Source organism: Mandrillus leucophaeus, unplaced genomic scaffold (assembly GCF_000951045.1).
Source record: "Mandrillus leucophaeus isolate KB7577 unplaced genomic scaffold, Mleu.le_1.0 Scaffold539, whole genome shotgun sequence".
Taxonomy (NCBI): Eukaryota; Metazoa; Chordata; class Mammalia; order Primates; family Cercopithecidae; genus Mandrillus; species Mandrillus leucophaeus.
The window spans coordinates 29,654-49,057 of record NW_012105797.1 but is presented as its reverse complement, the minus strand read 5'-3'; the positions used below and the strand labels follow the sequence as shown (position 1 = coordinate 49,057).

Sequence of the window (19,404 nt, the reverse complement as noted above, 5' to 3'; positions counted from 1 at the left end):
GTGCTGGGATTATAGGCTTGAGCCACCGCGCCCGGCCATCAATCCCAATTTTTAATAAAACCATATAGACAAATCTATCCAGTCTAAATCAGTTTGAGCATAAGGTGAGCTTCTCATAAACCTTTTATAACTCTTTACAAATTCTTGTTAAAGAACAGATCTGTGCTCTTAGAAAACCATGTTTTGCTTTATTCCAAAAGCGTGGAAAAAACTGAATAAAACCCCTTTAAATTTAGCCAATATGTTCATACACAAAATCTTTTACAATTAATTTTTCACAAGCCTTCCAAAACTTGCTCAAACTTTTAGGTTTATCATGTCTAATTTTAAACAATCCTTTAATCCTCCAAACTAGGCAAAAATGTACATTCCCATGCCTTCTTATACTCTTTTACTAAAAGCACAATTCACTTCCTCACAGGCCTGACATGTGAAACTGATGGTTTTTAGTAGTATTAATTTTATGTTACAATGTTAACTCTTAGCAATTTTTATTTTTGGTGAAAAACCTGGTAGGTGATTTTAATTATGTACTAGATATAGAGCCTAGGACACCAGACAGAAGTGCCTAAATATTGGAAGTTTTGACAGGGCAGGTTTTGATTCAGTCTTAGGAAGACTTTCCTATGGACAACAGATGCCCAATAGAAACGCACCATCTCCTCTGCTGGGGAGACCAAGTGGATGCAGCCAGTGTCTTCCACTAGGGCTCAAGGCTAGGACAGTGCCACCTGAGTTCACCTATACCACAGCAGGGTGTGAGAGGCGGTGGCATTCCTGGGGCTTTGGTGAGTAGTCCAAGAGGGACTGTTGGACAGCTCCAAAAGAAGGCCTTCAAAAGCGGGGGTGCAGCTTCTGCCAACTTGCTTTGTTCTGACTTTGAGAGTAAACTGTAGGCCTCTGCGAGGTGCAGCTAAATTCTGCTGCCGCCATGGACACTGTTGGTAGCAGCCACTCCACAGACAAGCATCTTCTTCCTATTGTTTTGGTGAGCATGGTCCTACCAAGGAAGATTAAAAACCAAAACTTTTTTTTTTTTTTTTTTTGAAAGCCAAATCTATTTTTCCTGGATTTTCCAGGCGGAGGCCTACATTAGACTCTGTCATAGAAACATGATATCTACTTCCTCCTTCTTTGTAAAAAATTAAACCTCATGATTTTTATTGTGGGCACACGGCTATCTGAAACATGGACTACATTTATCAGACTTCCTTGCAGGTAGAAGTGCCTTCCTGACCAATGAGATGTCAGTGGAATGGTGAATGCAACTTCAAGGCAGTGACCTTAAAGGGAAGAAGCAAGTTCTTCTGCCCCATTTCCTCTTTCCTTTTTAATGGGCTTAGGACATTAGGGCTGGAGCTTCAGCAACCATTTTGGGACATGAGATAACTCTGGAGAAGCCACACAAAGGAGCAGAAAAATATAGGGAACCTGAGTCTCTGAGGCCACAGCAGGTCATACCACTGCTATGACTGCTTGTACCTAAAATTTACATAAAATACATTTTTACCTTAACTAGTTATTTTTTAAAAAAACTTTCAACCAAACAAAATCCTAACTGATTCAGAGTTCAAAGAGGGGCAATTGTTATTAGTCATCTATTATTAATAGATAGTGAATACCCTGACACTCGAAGTACTGAAGTCAAGACTAGATAGTTATCTGTCAGTGATGTTCAAGATTCACTTCCTGACTTGATTAGGGATTAAGCTAGAGTAACCCCTCTTTGAGCTCTGTGCTCCTCCTGCCAGAAAGGAGTGAGTAAAATAGGCACAGTCTCTGATTTTACACTATCCAGTGATGTTGTACAGCACTGGGGCTAATATTTTAGTTCAGGATTCTTTCTTCTTTGGAGAAGACTAGAAGACAAGGGCTCTAATTTTATTTGACCTGAGCTACTACTTTAAATGTAAACCTTTTTCTATATTTGCATCCTCCCACCCTTACATTCATGGACAGTATTAAAAGAAAAAAGTAAAAGAAGAAGGTATAATGTCCAGTCATGGGCTGCATAACAACATTTCACTCAGTGATGAACTGCATAGAGGATGGTCCCCTGATACTATAATACACTGTATTATTACTGTGTCTTTTCTATGTTTAAATACACAAATACTTACCATGGTGTTACTATGTATTTATGCTATTTGGTATAGTAACATGGGTTTGTAGCCTGGGAGCAATAGGCTATACCACATACCCTAGGTGCATAGTAGGCTACACCATCTAGGTTTGTGTGAGTACACACTAGTTTTCATAACAAGGAAATTGCCTGACGAGGTATTCCTCAGAACGCACCCCCGTTGTTAAGTGATGCATGACTGTATATGGGAGAATTTGTGGAGGGCAGTTTGTCCTCCTGGTGTTTCCTTGCCTGCCGTGCTCACCAGCTCAGGACTGGTCTTCAGTCAACATCACATTCATGCATCCAGGCCTTTCAAGGTTTGGCCCATCTCCTTCCCATTCCTGGGCCATGAGGGGCATATCCCTACTGCTGTGATTTGCCCCTAACTTGGAATCTGCCTGCTTGCCATCCCTCTCTCCTCAGCCCTCTCTCGAACTTAGGAAATCCCATCCATTCTTTGAGACTCCCCTCGGTTCTCAGCTTTTCTAGGAAGAGGGTCCAACCGTTGTGCTTTCTTTGTCCCCTCATCTCTGTTAACCTTCACTGAATGGTTCCTTTTCAGTTAATTCTGCACTGCCCTGTATGGGCTCCGAAGTTTTTATAAGCATGAATTCTGGCTTCACTGAACAGATTGTAAGTTCTGCGATGGGTGGGAACATATAAAAAACAAAAACAAGAACAAAACAAAACAAAACAAAAGAACACGACCGTACTTATCACAATAATGATGGATAAGTCAGCCTTTGCTTGTTCTTTTTTTTTTTTTGTGAGATGGAGTCTCACTTTGCTGCCCAGGCTGGAGTGCAATGGTGTGATCTTGGCTCACTGCAACCTCTGCCTCATAGGTTCAAGAGATTCTCCTGCCTCAGCCTCCAGAATAGCTGGGATTATAGGCACCCACCACATCTGGCTAACTTTTTTATATTTTTAGTAGAGACGGGGTTTCACCATGTTGCTCAGGCTGATCTCGAACTCCTGACCTCAGGCAATCTGCCCGCCTTGGCCTCCTCAAGTGCTGGGATTACAGGAGTGAGCCACTGTGCCTGGCCTTCTTTTGTCTTTAATGGACACTTTATCAACACATCAACTCCAGTACACACTCCATTCTTTGAAGGATGGTGGCATTTGGGATCTGTATCATCAATGTAATTGTTATTTGTTTTGTATTTTGACTTGGCTTCCTGATGGTATCACCTACCTAATGGTGGACTAGAACCTGATTCTAATATGGAGACTGTGTGCTACCTTACTAAGGCAAATTTACCAAAAGCTGTATCTCTTTTTTTTGGTTTTATGTATTTTGTGGGAAGGGGCCATAAAGACTTTATAAAGACCCCACATTGATCCTTCAGGACCAGAGGAAGAGTTTCTTAGTTATGATTGATTCTTAAAAATAGCCATGCCTCATTGTTTTACCTCAAACCTCTGCTCTTATCATTATGGCTCTGAGATGGTTATTACTGGAAGACAGATTAGTACATTTGCTTCGATAATGGGTCTGTATTAGTCACACCTGAGTTTGAGGAACTTAGGGGGAAGTAACTTAATCTGAGCTTTCATCATTTTCCACTCTTCCATTCCATTCCATTCATTCATTCTAAAGACATATACTGAATGCCTACTAAATGCCAGGCATCCTGATAGGTGCTGCAGAAGCAAATGAAAAAAAAAAAAAAAGAAAGCAAAAGGAAAAAGGGCATGCTCTCTGTCATCTAGGAGATTTAGTAAAGCTCACCCTCCAATCAACTGGTCATCACTGCCTTCCAGCAAATCGTCCTCTGAAGGGGTTCCCAAGGGGTCTCTCTAGGAGTCTGCTGGCTGGCCTCGGCCAGGTTTCCCACTGCTGAACGTTCTCTTCCTTTCTCAACAGCAGATGTTGGAATGAGAGGCAGTCTCAGTGCTTGCCTCAATGGCTCCACCCAGACCATGCTGAGGACTTCCAAAAAAACCAGTGTGTTCTGCTTGTGGCTCTTCCCCACCAGCTTTCCCTGCATTGACTACAAGAGTTAGTCCAAACAGGGTCATACATAACTGGCCCAAATCGGTTCAATGCACTTTACACCAAAGCCCCTGGGCCGGTGGTGATGGGTGGATGCGTGGCAGTAACGCGTGACCCACTTGCTAGTTGAAGGCATTCCCTGCAGCCTGGCAGAACCAGGAGGAACATCTTCAGAGCCAGGGCCCCAGACAAATAAGAGAAAAACTATCACCTGGGTCACAGGAACATAAGTCACAGTAAAGCTAAACAGCTACACTTCGTTCCAAGAGGAAAGAGTGCTTTATTGCCTTAACCACCTGATGGTTGGTTTAAATATGTTTTCATTTGCAGCTAAGAGAACACTCAGACTCTTGGTTCAGAGGAGCCTGGAGCAAATTGGAAAGGAAACACTTTGTGAGTGTTACATTTGGAGGGCCAAAATAGTCACTGACCCCCTAAATCACTGCATTGTTACTCTGCTTCATTCTTCAAGGCAAAAAACGGTCTCCTATGGTAAAATGGTCTCCCGCAGGGCTGGGTTGTTGTAAACAACTGCAAGAATGTGTCAGCTAGAGAAAATGGCAGCATATAGGCAGGCTGAAGCCCAGGGCTTCAGAGACACATTCTCATTTCAACTGAGTGATCTCAGCCAACTACAGCTGGGTGTAGGTGAAATACCACTTAACAGCTCAGTCCCTTAGGGAGTGTTTAATGTTAACAGGAAACGCTGAGGAGGAAACACTGAGGAAACAAACAGGAATTTAACCTCTAAACTTCTGTTACGGTTTCCTCATCTTGTTCCTTTCCTTGTTCCAATTCACTTCTGAATCCATCCTCATCCTCCTTTTCTCAAGACTCTCTCCCTCTCATTGGATGTCTCCCCTCCCTCTGCATAGAGTAGCTACAGTGACAGCTACTGTTTGCATTCACTAGGAGCCCTGTTGCATGTTCTCACTCATTTCACTCTCCCATCAACCCCATGACCTAGGTACGATCATTACTTCCAGAGGACAGGTGAGGAAACCGAGGAACAGTGAGTGTAAGGATGATGCCCAAGGTCACACAGCTGTACACGTAGGAACCGGCGTTTGAACTCATGGAGCGTTGCTCTTGACTAAAGCCTGTAATGCCTCCCTCTTTATACAAATGAGCTTGAGTCTCTCATTTTAAAAATATTCCACCCTGAATATTCACTTTCCTTTAAATAGTCTTAACTCTTTCTCTTCTCTCAGAGTCAACTTTCTTGAAAGTGTAGTCTGTACAGATAGATCCCCATTTACTTACCTCCTAGTCACCCCTAACCCTCTGGCTTTACCCCTTCCTGTTCCTCTGGAACTGCTGTCACCAGTCACCAATGACTCACCTGTTGCCAAACTCCACAGACAATTTTCATGACATTTGAGTGAACCGTTCCCAGATGGAAGCTCTCCTCCCTTGCCTTCTGTGATGCCATTTGCTCTAGATGTCCCACTTTCCTCCCTGTGCTCTTCTCCTCTGGCTCTGGCAGGGGTCTTGGGAAGGCTCCAGGTCTTAGCTGTCTTCCAGCCTCACCCTCCCTAAGTTCACTGGGTGACTTCTTGCACATACATGGCTTCACATCTGTATCTATAGCCAGAACTTGTCTTTTTGGTATCAGCTGTGAAAAATCTCTTTTTTAATGGACATCACTGCTTGGATGTCCCATAAGCACCTCAATCTTAAGATGTTTAAAACTGGCCAGGCGCAGTGGCTCGTGACTGTAATCCCAGTGCTTTGGGAGGCCAAGGTGGGTAGATGGCTTAAGCCTAAGAGTTTAAAACCAGCCTGGGAAACATGGTGAAACCCTCTCTCTATCAAAAAACACAAAAGCTAAGCCAGATGTGGTGGTGTGTGCCTGTAGTCTCAGCTACTCCGGGGACTGAGGTGGCAGGATCACCTGAACTTGGGAAGTTGAGGCTGCAGTGAGCCATGATTGCATCACTGCACCTCAGCCTGGGTGACAAAGGCTGACAACAACAACAAACAAAAAAGTTTAAAACTGAACTCATCTGTCTCTCAAAACTGATTTCTTCTGCAAATTCCTTCTCTTTGCATGGCACTTTCATCCATGTGGCTGTTTAAACCAGCTGCTTCTGAGGCACGCTCAGGTCCTCTCATTCACCTGTTCCCACAATGGATCTTTATGGTCCGTTGATTCTCCCTCCTAAATCTCTTGGATCTGCTTTTCGTTTTTCACCTCAACTGTCTCCTTTTTCCTTACCTGAATGACCATTCTGATGACCTCGGCTGACCTTGTGCTGAAGCCTAGGCTTCCTGTCCTGGTTGCTAGAGTGCTCCATCCGAAGTTGGAAGTAAAAGCTTTCATGGTGCCTCACTGCCACAGGATGAAGTTCATACTACCTCTCCTTGGATCACAGCCTCTCGTGACCCAGATTTTGCCTTGTCTCCAGCTCTGCTCTTACCACTTCCCATCCATCTCATCTCTGAGGCTCCCTCCTGCACACACCGTTCCCTCAGTCCTTGCCCTGGGCTCACCCTCGCTTTCTTCCCACTTAGCACTTGGCCAATTCCTTTTCTTCTTTTGGACTCAGCTCTCAGGTCCTTTCTCAACCCTGATCCCTACTTCAGTCTTGCTCCCCACGGCCTGCGCCTCTGCCATTGCGTGTGCCAAGCTGTGCTATTTGTTGGCTTCTTCCCTACAACATGAGCTCCCTGAGACTAGGGAGCCTTGCCTTTCATCTGTGTATCCTTAGGCTGCCATTTTGCTGATACATAGTAGAAACTCAATAAATGTGTCAAATGAACAAAATTCACCCAAAGCCATATATACCTAATGGATGAATGTACTATAGCAGGGAGAAAATATCTTTATCATGTGGGGAGTTTAAGCACCCTCCTTTAAGTCTATATATCCGCTTGTGTAGGATTTTTCCCCTCTACCTCCACACTAGGCCACTATTTGAGATCAGTATACAGGGGAGCTACTCCATCCCACCCACAGAGAAAATCTCACCATGACCAGGTTCCCTCAGACCCACCCAGCATCACACGCGCAAACACTTGCTGAATTTTGCCAATGGCCCTCAGAAGTAGTTTTGGCAATGCTCACAAAACAGGTGCCTATGCTATTTCTTTATGGCAAAAGACATAGCACAAATTCTGAAATCACTGTACTTTCAGTGATGGTTTAGGATACTTTTATGGGTTCAAATTGTTTCCTGTTTTGAAGTTAAAATGGAATTTTACATAATGGAGAGAAACATGGCTGGGGTAAACAGAGGTCTTTGTCATTAATATTCACTTTGTATCATATTTGACCTTTGTTTTCAGACATCAATGGCTAGATATACAGGAGCAAAGTAAAACAGAAAATTGCAGCACTTATTCAAATAATTATGGCAAACTTCCCTCACCCACTCTATTCCCACAACTTCATCTACATTTTGGTTTCCTTGCTTTGTATCTATAGACACTTTTAGAGCATGGGCTTTGATGTCTGAGAAACTTGGGTCTGAGTCTCAATTCTGTCACTTATTAACTGTGTAACCCTGGGAAAGTTATTTAACCTTTTTGAGGCTTGATTTCTTCAATTTCTTCCCTGTAAAATGGGGAAGAATATGAGTGTTGATCACTGGTGTGAGGATTAAATAAGATACTGCATATGGGGGCCGGGTGTGGTGGCTCAGACCTGTAATCCCAGCACTTTGGGAGGCTGAGGCAGGCAGAGCACGAGGTCAGGAGATCGAGACCATCCTGGCTAACATGGTGAAACCCCGTTTCTACTAAAAATACAAAAAAATTAGCCGGGCATGGTGGCGGGTGCCTGTAGTCCCAGCTACTCAGGAGGCTGAAACAGAAGAATGGCGTGAACCCGGGAGGCAGAGCTTGTAGTGAGTTGAGATCAAGCCACTGCACTCCAGCCTGGGCAACAGTTGAGCAAGACTCCGTCTCAAAAAAAAAAAAAGATACTACATATGAAGACAGCACAGTATCTGGAACACAGTAGGTCACCAGTATATGCTAGTTTTAATCTTGTTATTAGATAATTAAAATGAACATTTTAAGACTAGAGGATGGGGTGTTTGACTTATTTAATTGCCTTCATGCTTCACTTATACTTGGGCTATGTCTCTGTTGTACAAGTTTCCAATTTATCACCGTGTTAACTTGTCACTCAAATTTGGAGCTGACAGAGATTTTGTTATTTTAAAAGAAATCCAGAGGAGATAAGGGGTTGGCCCAAGGGTACACAGAACTTGGATACAAACACAAGACTTTAGGTATTCTCTTCTCTCCAGTGCTGGGGCCTGCTGGATCCTGCAGCATCTGCCAGTGTCCCCTGATCATTCAGAGTGGCTCTCTAAACAAGCAAAAGAGGCTCTCAGTGAGTCAGCCTGGAGATGTCCCTTTACTCAATTGCTAATCAATAAGCAGGACTAAACAGACAAGGAACATTGGCCAGTTCCTTTAATACACTTAGCCTTTAGTGAACAGGCCAAATGCCTAAAACTTCATCAGGTGCCTCAGTTGGTGAATTAATAGTGCTTCCAAAAGGATTTCAACCAATGGGTAGGGACACAATGAGTATGAGGCCTCCATTCCCCTTACCGGGTAACCTCATGTACTTGGGCTCTTTTCTGTTTAGCAGTAATTTGCCCTTCTAGATGAGTCCTAAATTCCTGCCATGTCATGCAGTGTTGCAAGGACCGTTTTATGTCTTTCTGGATTTCACAGTTCTTTGAGCATAGTAAGCCCTTGATAAAGGCTTATTAATTTGCTTTGATTAAATGAAGAATGCATTGCATTCTAGTTAAACATTACTTACAGCCTTTTTGCAGTGAAAAGGTTTATATAATTAAGTAGGATCATTGTCACCACAAAATGCCCACATTTCTCCAACATTAGAAGTATATCTCTTTAGTTGGTAAATGCATTTGAGGCTCTCTTGGAAAGCAGTCCAATGTCTCTTTTTCTTTACTTTCCCATTCTGAATGGCCTGGACTTTGAAAACACAGGTGTCAGGCCTGGGAGAGTGTGAAAGAGGCCCTTGGTGTCTGCATCCCTTCAGGTGAGAAAGAACTGTGGAGATCTGGTGCCTGTGTTTGGAGCTGGAACAGTGCTCCAGTTGGGCCAGGCCAAAGGCTGGAGAGTCAGATGGCAACTTATTTTCTAGGTGACCCCAGCTGCATGTCAGCGTTCTCCAGAGAAACAGAAGCGACAGGGTGTATATATCCTGTTGCTTCTTATTCCCATTACAAGGCCGTATGTACACATGGGCTTATTATGAGAATTGGTTCACTCCATTATGGAGGCCAAGGAGTTCCATAATAGGCCTTCTACAAGCAGAGGAACAGGGAAGGTGGGGGGGTGTAGTTCAGTCTGAGTCCAAAGACCTGAGAAGCTGGCAGGGTGGTGGGGGCTGCTGCTGGTGTCCAAGGGCAGGAGAAAATGGATGACCCAGCTCCAGAGGAGAGCGAGCAAATTCATCTTTCCTCAGCTGTTTGGTTCTAGCTGAGCCAGAACAGATTGGATGGTGCCCACCCACATTGGTGAGGGTGGATCTTCCTTACTCAGTCCACTGATTCAAATGCCAGTCTCTTCTGGAAATACCTTCACAGACACAGCCAGAAATAATGCTCTACCAGCTAGCTGTGTGTCCCTTAACCCAGTCAAGTTGACACCTAAAATTAACCATCACACCCGCCCCTAGCTCATGAGCTGCCCGATTTCACTTCGGAGTGGAAACAGTCAAATCCAGTCTGGGTTTTCTTAGTCCAATCCAGTCATTTCTGATAACCTTGATAGTCCAGTTCAAAGTTCAGTCTCCACGTCATTCTCCCACCTTGCAGGTTTTCGTTGCCCTCCCTTCAGTTCTGGTTCTTCCTGGTGCTGTTGCTCCTCTGGGCTGTACCCCCTCCACCTTCCATCCAGCCCCCTGCTTTGGGACCTCCTGCTATAGTCCTCTTTGCCTTCTTCTGACAAGTGCACAGACTTTCGTTTTAGGCACCCCTTGCACCACTGGCCACAGAGAAGCACTCAGAACTTTTTCCAGGCCAACAGGAGCCCAGAGAAACAGGGCTTTCAGCAGATACACTATTTTGCCCCTGACCTCTTCCTCACATTTGTGAGGTTATTTGCTTGGAAAGGCATGAGGAACTTTTTCCTTTTGAGATCCCTAAGTACTATATCTGGGGTTTCTCTCTGTCCTACGTACGTGCTCAACACACCCACCCCAACCCCCAAGTAACCCCATGGTGGTGGTTCTCAAAGTGTGGTCCACAGACATTAGAGGTCCCCTATATTCATTATAACACTAAGAAGTTATTAGCTTTTTGGAGGTGGTGCAGAAGCAATGGTTGTAAACCTTGGTGCACGGCAGCAGTGTTGTTAGTCCTGTGGTACTGGTCGTGTGCTTCACTACCATGTACTCACAGTTAAAAACAAGAAAGAAAATGCCAATGTTACATAAGAATGCCCTTGATGAAGCAGTAAAAAAGACATATTTTATTTAATTTTTACCCTTAAGCACACATCATTTTAATATTCTGTGTGACAAAATGGGAAATACACATAAGGCTCTTCAGCACACCTATGGTTTTTGCTTTTGTTTTGGGAAAAGCACTTGTGTGATTATTTAAGTAGCTGAATCAGTTGCTTTTAAAAGTGAACACTGTGTCTACTTTCTGAAAGAGCATCTAACAAACAAACTGTGGTGTTTTTCAGACTTCAGTATCTGGCAGAAATTTTCTTGAAAATAAATAAAGCCTGTCACTTCAAGAAAAAACAAAAACAACAGGCAGTGTTTTTTGCCAAAATCCATGCTTTCAACCTCCAGATCCACCACTTACTAGCAAATAACTGAACTCCCTAATGTCTTACTCGAAAAATCAGGATAGTAATTGTGCTGACTCCAGAGGATGGGTATGAGCATTCAGTAAGACAACAGTGTAAAGTGCTTTATGTAGTGTCTGGTACGTGTGAACTGCTCAATAAATGTTGGCTGCTGTTACAGCCACACCGAGTTAAAATAATCCGATTTCTTTCATATCTAATTTAAACAAATATGTGAGTCAATTCCATCAAAAGTGTTCATGTTAAGCACCAAGTAGAGACTTTAAAAAATCAATTCATGGCCAGGCACAGGGGCTCACGCCTGTAATCCCAGCACTTTGGGAGGCCGAGGCAGGTGGATCACGAGGTCAGGAGATGGAGACCAGCCTGGCCAACATGGTGAAACCCTGTTTCTACTAAAAACATAAAAATTAGTCAGGCATGGTGGCGGGTGCCTATAATTCCAGTTACTTGGGATGTTGAGGCAGGAGAATCACTTGAAAGCAGAAGGCAGAGGTGGCAGTGAGCCAAGATAGCACCACTGCACTCCAGCCTGGGAGAAAAGGTGAAACTCCATCTCAAAAAAAAAAAAAAAAAAAAAAAATTCAATTCATGTTTTTTTAATAATAAGGCAACAATGAAATGGCAACATGGCTATAATGAAATAGTGGCAGGCACTGCAATATTGAGTTTTAAGCAAAAACTCTTATTTCTCCAGTTTTCCTTAGGAAAATAGATAGGACTATTTGTGCGGTGGTTAAAAATGCAGAAATTAACATAAAATATTGCCAAAATACCTCCCAAAGCTCACTACTTAAAAACAGTTTATCACAGCACCAATGCCAATATACACCAGGCCACCTGTGTCCCTGACACATTGAAAGCTATGGCCTCTGAATGATGTCTTGATCATTCTGTCATTAACATCATACCTCACCTGAAAAGTCAGATGTGTTTTCCAAATTGGAGCACTTCTACCCAAGCTTTGGATATAAATTAGGAGGAATTTAGATTATGTCACATTTTGGGCATAGGCAGGCAATGAAAAATGGAGAAGGGAAAAGAAGGCAAAATAAATGGGCTTATAGCAAAATAATGATCAAGAGATTGAAAAGAAAAAAAGAAAAAAGGAAAGAAATGTACCAGAAAAGGTTGTGAAAAACTGTAGGAACCTGTTAGTGGGACATAATGAGGCTCCTTAAAGGATATTTTTACATTTTCCAAATAATTTTCAGTTATCAGAAATGACTGAGTCCCTGTCTTGTATATCAGCGCAGGTTCTTATATCTTGTATGTGAACAACCGAAGTCCATAGCATCTTTTTCAGTCCTTTCGATCATCTGGACCTACCCTGTGGGATCCCTTCTTTGTTCTTTGAAAGGTATTTCTTTATAAACAGCTACTGAGCTGCTTTCTTCGGGAACAAGAATGTACTATTCACATAGTATTCAAAGGGTCGACTGGGTCGGTCCTTGCCACCTTCCCCTTTGGTGCAGATGGTACACTTGCCCTGAACATTTTTTCTACTCAGATGACCATCAGTGCTATCACCTGCTCCACCTGTGACTACTGCCCTGCAAATGAGCAAGAAACAGCACCAGCTCAGGGGAAAAGTTGCTTTTACTTGTTCTCAGTGAGAGGGTAGCAGCTTTGTGGAGAAAGGAGCATCTGATTAGGCTCCTAATTAACATGAAAACCATCCTGCAAGAAAAAGCCACAGCAGCAACAAGCTGCTTGCCAGTTCTAGGCCAGGAATCCCAATTGCAATTTTGGTTGTTATGGAAACAGACCACACTGCTTCTTAAAGAATTCATTATTCCAACAAATATTTGTTGTTCTAGTCATTAAGTAGTACCGAATGAATGATGTAGACACAGGGGAGGAGGAGCGCAGAGGAGGAAGGCTGGTGATTACAGCTGAGTTCTCAGGGAGCTAGAACTTAACTCTGACCTTGGGGCATGATTAATAGGGGAGAAGACATTTCAAGTGAAAGCGCTGGCAAAGTGCGACAAGCTCAAGCGATAATAAGGATGCAGGCATGGCTGGAGCCAAAGATTGACATGGGAGTGTGATGGGAAATGGGAAAGACCAGAAAACCAGTCTAAGAAGTCTGGACCTTTCTGTGGACAAAAAGGAGCTACTGGATATGTTAAAACAGGGGGAGAATGCTTTAGGCGTATTAATTTTGTCTTAAGACAAATAGTGAGGACGTCAACCTAGACTCCGGGTAATACCGCAGCCCCAGTGTTTTCTGGGTATATGCCAAGACAATAATTTGAAAAGTGACAATTCAGCCATCTTCTCAAATAGACAAAACCACACTGTTTCACTGAAAGAAACCGACTTTTGAGTCGGTGTGTGTCTCAAAAGCTATGGGTGTGTCTATGACATCTGGAATATTTTTATAAGGCTTAAATTGACTTATAATAAAGCAGTCCCAAAATACCATTCTGCCACCTGGCAAGGAAGTATTTAGAACTAAGGCCTTAATTCTCAGAGTCCAGTATGTACACTAGAAAAAGAGCAGTCATTTTCCCTTGTATCACAGTGGCTTTGTACCTTCTATGGCCCAAACAGTAAGCTGAAATCTCTTTTACTGATCCGTAAATTGAAATACAGGAGAGTTTGGTTAGATAGAAGAAAAATCTTTTGCTCAGTGCAGCAATTCTTAGAGGGTGATCTATGGACCCTTGGAGGTCTCGAGCTTTGCCTAATTCCAAAGATCTTCTACTGTGCTGTTTGACCTTCTGAAGGGCACAGGACTTAGTAACAGGTGAGGTCTTTAGTTATGCCTAGAGAGAGGAAGTGGCATTTGACAATACATTTCACAGTTCAACTGTGAGTGTTAAACAATGGATAAAGTCGGAGGTAATATCACTGCCAAGACAGTAACAACAACCACAAAACATACTGTATTATTTTTGGAAGCTTCTTTGGACCACATTTTTAAAAACACAGAGTTCTATGTGATAATAAAGGGCTCTGTGATGGTTAATACCGAGTGTGAACTTGATTGGATTGAGGGATACAAAGTATTGATCCTGGGTGTGTCTGTATGGGTGTTGCCAAAAGAGATTAACATTTGAGACAGTGGGCTGGGGAAGGCAGATCCACTCTTAATCTGGTGAGCACAATCCAATCAGCTGCCAGCAAATACAAAGCAGGCAGAAAAAAGTGAAAAGGAGAGACCGGCCTACCCTCTCAGCCTATATGCTTTCCCCGTGCTGGATGCTTCCTGCCCTCCAACTCCAAGTTCTTCAGTTTTGCGACTTGGACTGGCTCTCCTTGCTCCTCAGCTTGCAGACAGCCTATTGTGGGACCTTGTGATCACGTAAGTTAATACTGAATAAATTCCTATATGTATAGATTTATTCTATTAGTTCCGTCCCTCTAGAGAACTCTGACTAATACAGGCTCCTACTTTGAATTCCTAGCTGTCAAGTTTAAAGGGTCTCCCCTTTTCCTAATGTGGCTCCTAATATAAAAATTGAATAGAAAATATAAGACTCTGTGTATGGTCTGGATGCCAAGAAAATTGATTATTAAAATTTATGTGGAAAAGGGAATTTTAGTCTGATTTTCCTTTGAAATTATGACATTGGGCTACTCTTCAATAAGAGATACAAGCAACAAAGTTTTACTTTCTGAAAAAAACGTAAACTAAGTGTGGGAAGAGTCCATCCAGTTCCCAAGGTTAAGGTCAACTAGAGGTAAGCAGATGACAAACGGACCTAAGGTAGGTCTCAAGAATTCCCACTGCTTGACACACACTGTTCTCTTTGCCTCCTCTCACCTCCCATTCATCCCTTCACTGGGCCCATCTCTCCTTTTATCTCTCTGCTTAAATGTTACGTTCTTAGGGAAGCCTTCCCCAGTCACCCTCTCTAAAGTAATCACCTAATTTTACTCCGAACACTTGACCCAGGCTGTTCCCTATTTCAGCTCTTTGGTTCCTTCCTAATACTTTTCAAGGTTAATGATATATCCATTATTTTCTTCATCTAAGATGGCAGCTCGGTGAATCCTCACTACCCAGCGGGGTTCAATATTTAATAAGCATGTGTCAGATGGCTGAATGTGTGAGACAGTTTGCATTCAGGTTAACAACCAACACAACTGAGTTGTGTGCGGAGGAGGGAGAAGCCTGGAGTGAGGAACTTCAGTCAGAGATCCTGGTCCCCTCCCTGCTACCAGTTAATTGAATGACTATGATCAGACCCCTTAACTTCCCTGGGCCTCAGTTTCCTCATCTAATAATGAGGGAACTTTACTCAGAGATTTCCAAGGAGGCATTCTGATTTTAACTTGCAAGAGTCTAAGTTTATCTGATTATATTTCTGTAGTGTTGACAACCATTCTTTTCCCACTCATTGAGGAGGTGTGGACCTTTTCATTATTTCTGAATATAAATAGACATTTTCTGGAAAATGTACAGGTAGGTGTGCTAATTTTTTGAGGCACTTGAATGACTAGAGGAAAAAGTACTAAGTTTTGAAAGGATAATATTTGTCCTTTTTTGTGCATTTTTAACTACTGCACAGCCAGTTCCCTTTATTTCCATGAGGAAAACTGGAAATCTGGCTCTCACACACCATTAGCTTTATAACCTTGGACAAGTTCCTTAACCTTCCTGAGTCTCTCAGTTTTCTTGTCTATGTAATGGATATGTGATAGGAATAGACTAGGTAATGGGATTGTATAAGGATTAATTGAGATAACCTGGGGCATAGTGGGTGCTCAGAAAATGTTGGTAAACCTCAAACACATTTTCTCCCACAACTCATCCATCAATAAGTTTCACTGTACTAGAGCAAAGAGCAAATTAGATAGTTTTTTCTATTTGCTGTGTCGAATACAGGGTCTGGCTATTGAGGTATATTTGAACATGTGGCAACTGATGCATTCAGTTTAGGAAGGAGAGGGTCCGTGTTCAAACAGAAAACACGTGTGTTAGATTTTAACACATGACAACCTCTTACCCTTTTAATTCACTTTGTTACTGTAGAGCTAAACTCAGAAGTTTGACATTCTTTCAAGTCCTACTTTTCCCATGCTGAAAAGATACAAATCCCAAAGCAATATAAAACGGCATACATGAAAGAACGAACCTGGAAAACTTGGGGTACTATTTTGACCAAAAAGACTTCAAAATAGGGTGAGAAATAAATAATCTTTTTAACTACCAAATTCTTATTATTAGCAATTGTATTGTTAGAAAATGCAAGGGCTGCTACTCACCAATCATGAAAATAATTTTACACTTTCTCAAATCTTCCATGAAACCTTCAAAATAAAAATAACTTAAGTTATTGGCAAGAAAAACTGTACTGAAGCCCTGGTTTTACTCATGTTATGTAAAAACCCAAACCTTGTAGTTTTATTTGATAACAAAAGCTTGAAGTTGAATAAATGTGTGAACAGGCTACAATTAATAAGCACCAATGACCATTTCAGTCTTTTTGTTTGTTTGTGAGATGGTCTCACTCTGTTGCCCAGGCTGGAGTGCAGTGTCTCTATCTTGACTCACTGCAACCTCCACCTCCCAGGTTCAAGCCATTCTCCTGTCTCAGGCTATCCTGAATAGCTGGGATTACAGGTATGCCACCACATCTGGCTACTTTTTGTATTTTTAGTAGAGAGGGGGTTTCACCATGTTGGCCAGGCTGGTCTTGAACTCCTGGCCTCAAGTGAACCCTCTGCCTTGGCCTCCCAAAGTGCTGGGATTACAGGCATGAGCGACCGCGCCCTGGCCATTTCAGTCTTATTTCCCTATCCCGGTAAGGTATTTTTATTTTAACATGCATGATCAACTTTTGGTGGCAAAAATGTATGTCATTAAATAGCATGAATCACAAAGAAAGCTATTTTTAAAAATTACTTTTAAATCATCCTAAGTATCTCAGTTTGGTGTTATTTCATGTTTAAAACATTTGCTAAGCTTCCTTTTAATACAGATGGTTAAAACACAAGTAGAGTATCTGGAAAATAATATTTTTAAACATAGTTTCTGCTTAGAGCAAATAATGTTATTTTCCATTTAAGGTAGTGATATAAAATTTCCTTTTAAAATAAATCTATCTGAGTAACAACAGTTCATATTTTCTGTAGATAACTACTTTTGAAAATTAGATCACTATTCTGACAGTTAGGAAACGTTTTTTAGTGAAATTGGGGTAGTTCATTTATACGCACAATACCACATTTTGTAGGAATTCACAATTAGCTGAGTGAAGCCCTAGCCCTACCCAAGAAAGAGAGAGCATGGGGCAAGATGAATTGGGCTGGGAACAAAGAGCTGAGAAAGAGCTGGAAACAGAGAATAGAAGTAAGTTTGGGACTGTTGAAACCATATGGTTTTCACAACAAAAAACAAATAAACAAAAAGAATTTTTAAATCAAATCCAGTCTCCTTACAGAATAACCCATGGCGACAGGAAACACTTTAAATTGTTTGAAGTTTTCTATTAAAGGCAGATACACTGGTGTTCCTAACATGTGGGACCAGATGGTCAGCTCAGGTTCTCCAGCCTGTGAGTTTATGTTTACGAAGCTAAGGAACTCTGAGTCTATTTGCAATCTGGGAAAATGACCCTGGTTATTACTGTGATTTTTTTGGGTATGATTGTATCCTATTTCAGTTTTCAAAAATAGTTATTTTAAAATTAATGATGGTACATGACATTCATCTAATGTAGTCATTACAAATTAAGTATATAGTTTTTTAATGACATGGGAACATGTTTATGTTGTGATATATACAAAACATTTGGAGATACTTGTATATACATATGCATTCTCAACTATATAAAAATAGATATATAGGCAATGCATTGGAATGAAATGTACCAAAATGTTAACCATGATCATTTATAAGTCATAAGATTTTAAATGGCTCTTATTTTATACCTGAAAAAATTTCTACAGTATGTGTTAATTTTATAACTAGAATAAAAGGGAAAATTTATTAGGCCATCAGTCATCCCCTACCCAGTTGAGACCAAGTTGATTATTTGCACTTAGCTAAGTGACAGCTAAGTTATGGCTCATATATTTGTACCTCTCCTCATGAATCACCATGATGTCATTTGGTGACTGTGATTTTCACATACTGCTCCTGCCATTATCATCAAATGACACTTTACCTACCACCTTGTGCTAATGGATCTATGCAGGATTAGAGCGGGGGTTATTTAAAAAGCCAACTCACTTACTTATATGTGTTTAGAATCAATACTATAAACATATTTCCATGACTTATAGTATAACTTTTATTACAGTGTAGAAATGTTAGAAGGTATTTTTACTTAGGACAATTACGAACCTTTTCTTTTTTGGATAGTCCTAAATTCACATAATCGTATCTATTTTCAGTTACATGCATAGCTAGTTATGGATGGAATTTTTACTTTTTCCAAGACTTTTTTTTTTTTTTTTTGAGATGTAGTCTCACTCTGTCACCCAGGCTGGAGCACAGTGATGCAACCTTGGCTCACTGAAACCTCATCGTCTTGGGTTCAAGCAATTCTCCTGCCTCAGCCTCCTGAATAGCTGGGATTACAGGTGTGCACCACCATGCCTTTCTAAATTGTTTTGTATTTTTAGTAGACATAGCGTTTCACCATATTGGCCAGGCTGGTCTTGAATTCCTGACCTCAAGTGATCCACCTGCCTTGGCCTTCCAAAGTGCTGGGATTACAGGCGTGAGCCACTGCACCCGGCCATTTGCAAAACTTTTAATATGACAAAAATTACAAAGCAGTATAATCCTGGTGTAGGATAGGTTGGGTCCCAAAGGTACATGCAGACTAGTAACTACCATGCAGGAAAAAGACCTTTGTGTTTCAATTATGTTTAAAGAATGTTGAATTAAAGTTTGACAACTGTTTTTACTGCAGGACTTGTGGGAGAGCTTTGGATGCTATTATATACTTGAATCTTCCAGTGGGGACCTGGTGTTAAGCATGTTTCAAGGATATTTCAGTAGAGCATCCTCTTTTCGCTGAGCCTCTCCGGAGTCCTGTTCTCTGGGCAGTTAGGAAATGCATCTCTTAGTAATGCACCCCTTTGGTTCTTTACATGGATGGAGGCAGGAGAGACCCAAAGAGTTCTACTCTTCATCATGCTCCCTGGCTAAGGGAAAAGTGATGCTGTTAATATTTTATCTCTTAAGTTGATGTTTAATTAAAAAGGCATGGTCAAAGTTAGTGTAATGACAACTTTGATCTGATCAGTAAGGAAAACTCACCTCCCATGGTGTCCTCTCCAAATACATTTAACTGGTCATCACCCTGTTAAAAAAAATCACAATATTAGATAATAATAACAGCAGGTATTGTGCTGAACTCCTTGGCAACACTGGCATACTTTAACTTCCAAACAACTGTAAGAGGGAGGCACTTCCAAACAATTTTATGAGGGACAACATTTTACAGACAAAGGCACTGAGAATTCTAAAAGTTAACTTGCCGAAGGTGACAGGGTAGTGAGGGAC

General features: G+C 41.7%; 1 protein-coding gene across 2 annotated transcripts in view; it reads right to left on the bottom strand.

Moving 5' to 3' along the window:
* LOC105551920 (adenylate kinase isoenzyme 5-like) overlaps positions 1–19,198 on the bottom strand; it is a 76,468-nt gene extending 57,270 nt beyond the window's left edge. For both annotated transcript variants that reach the window (XM_011997358.1, XM_011997359.1), the window contains exons 1-2: positions 19,159–19,198; positions 16,152–16,196 (exon numbers count right to left, since the gene is read on the bottom strand). In XM_011997358.1, the coding sequence (XP_011852748.1) occupies positions 16,152–16,196; positions 19,159–19,165 (52 nt within the window). In that variant the 5' untranslated portion in view covers positions 19,166–19,198. The remainder of the gene's footprint in view (positions 1–16,151; positions 16,197–19,158) is intronic.
* Positions 19,199–19,404: the final 206 nt, after the last annotated feature.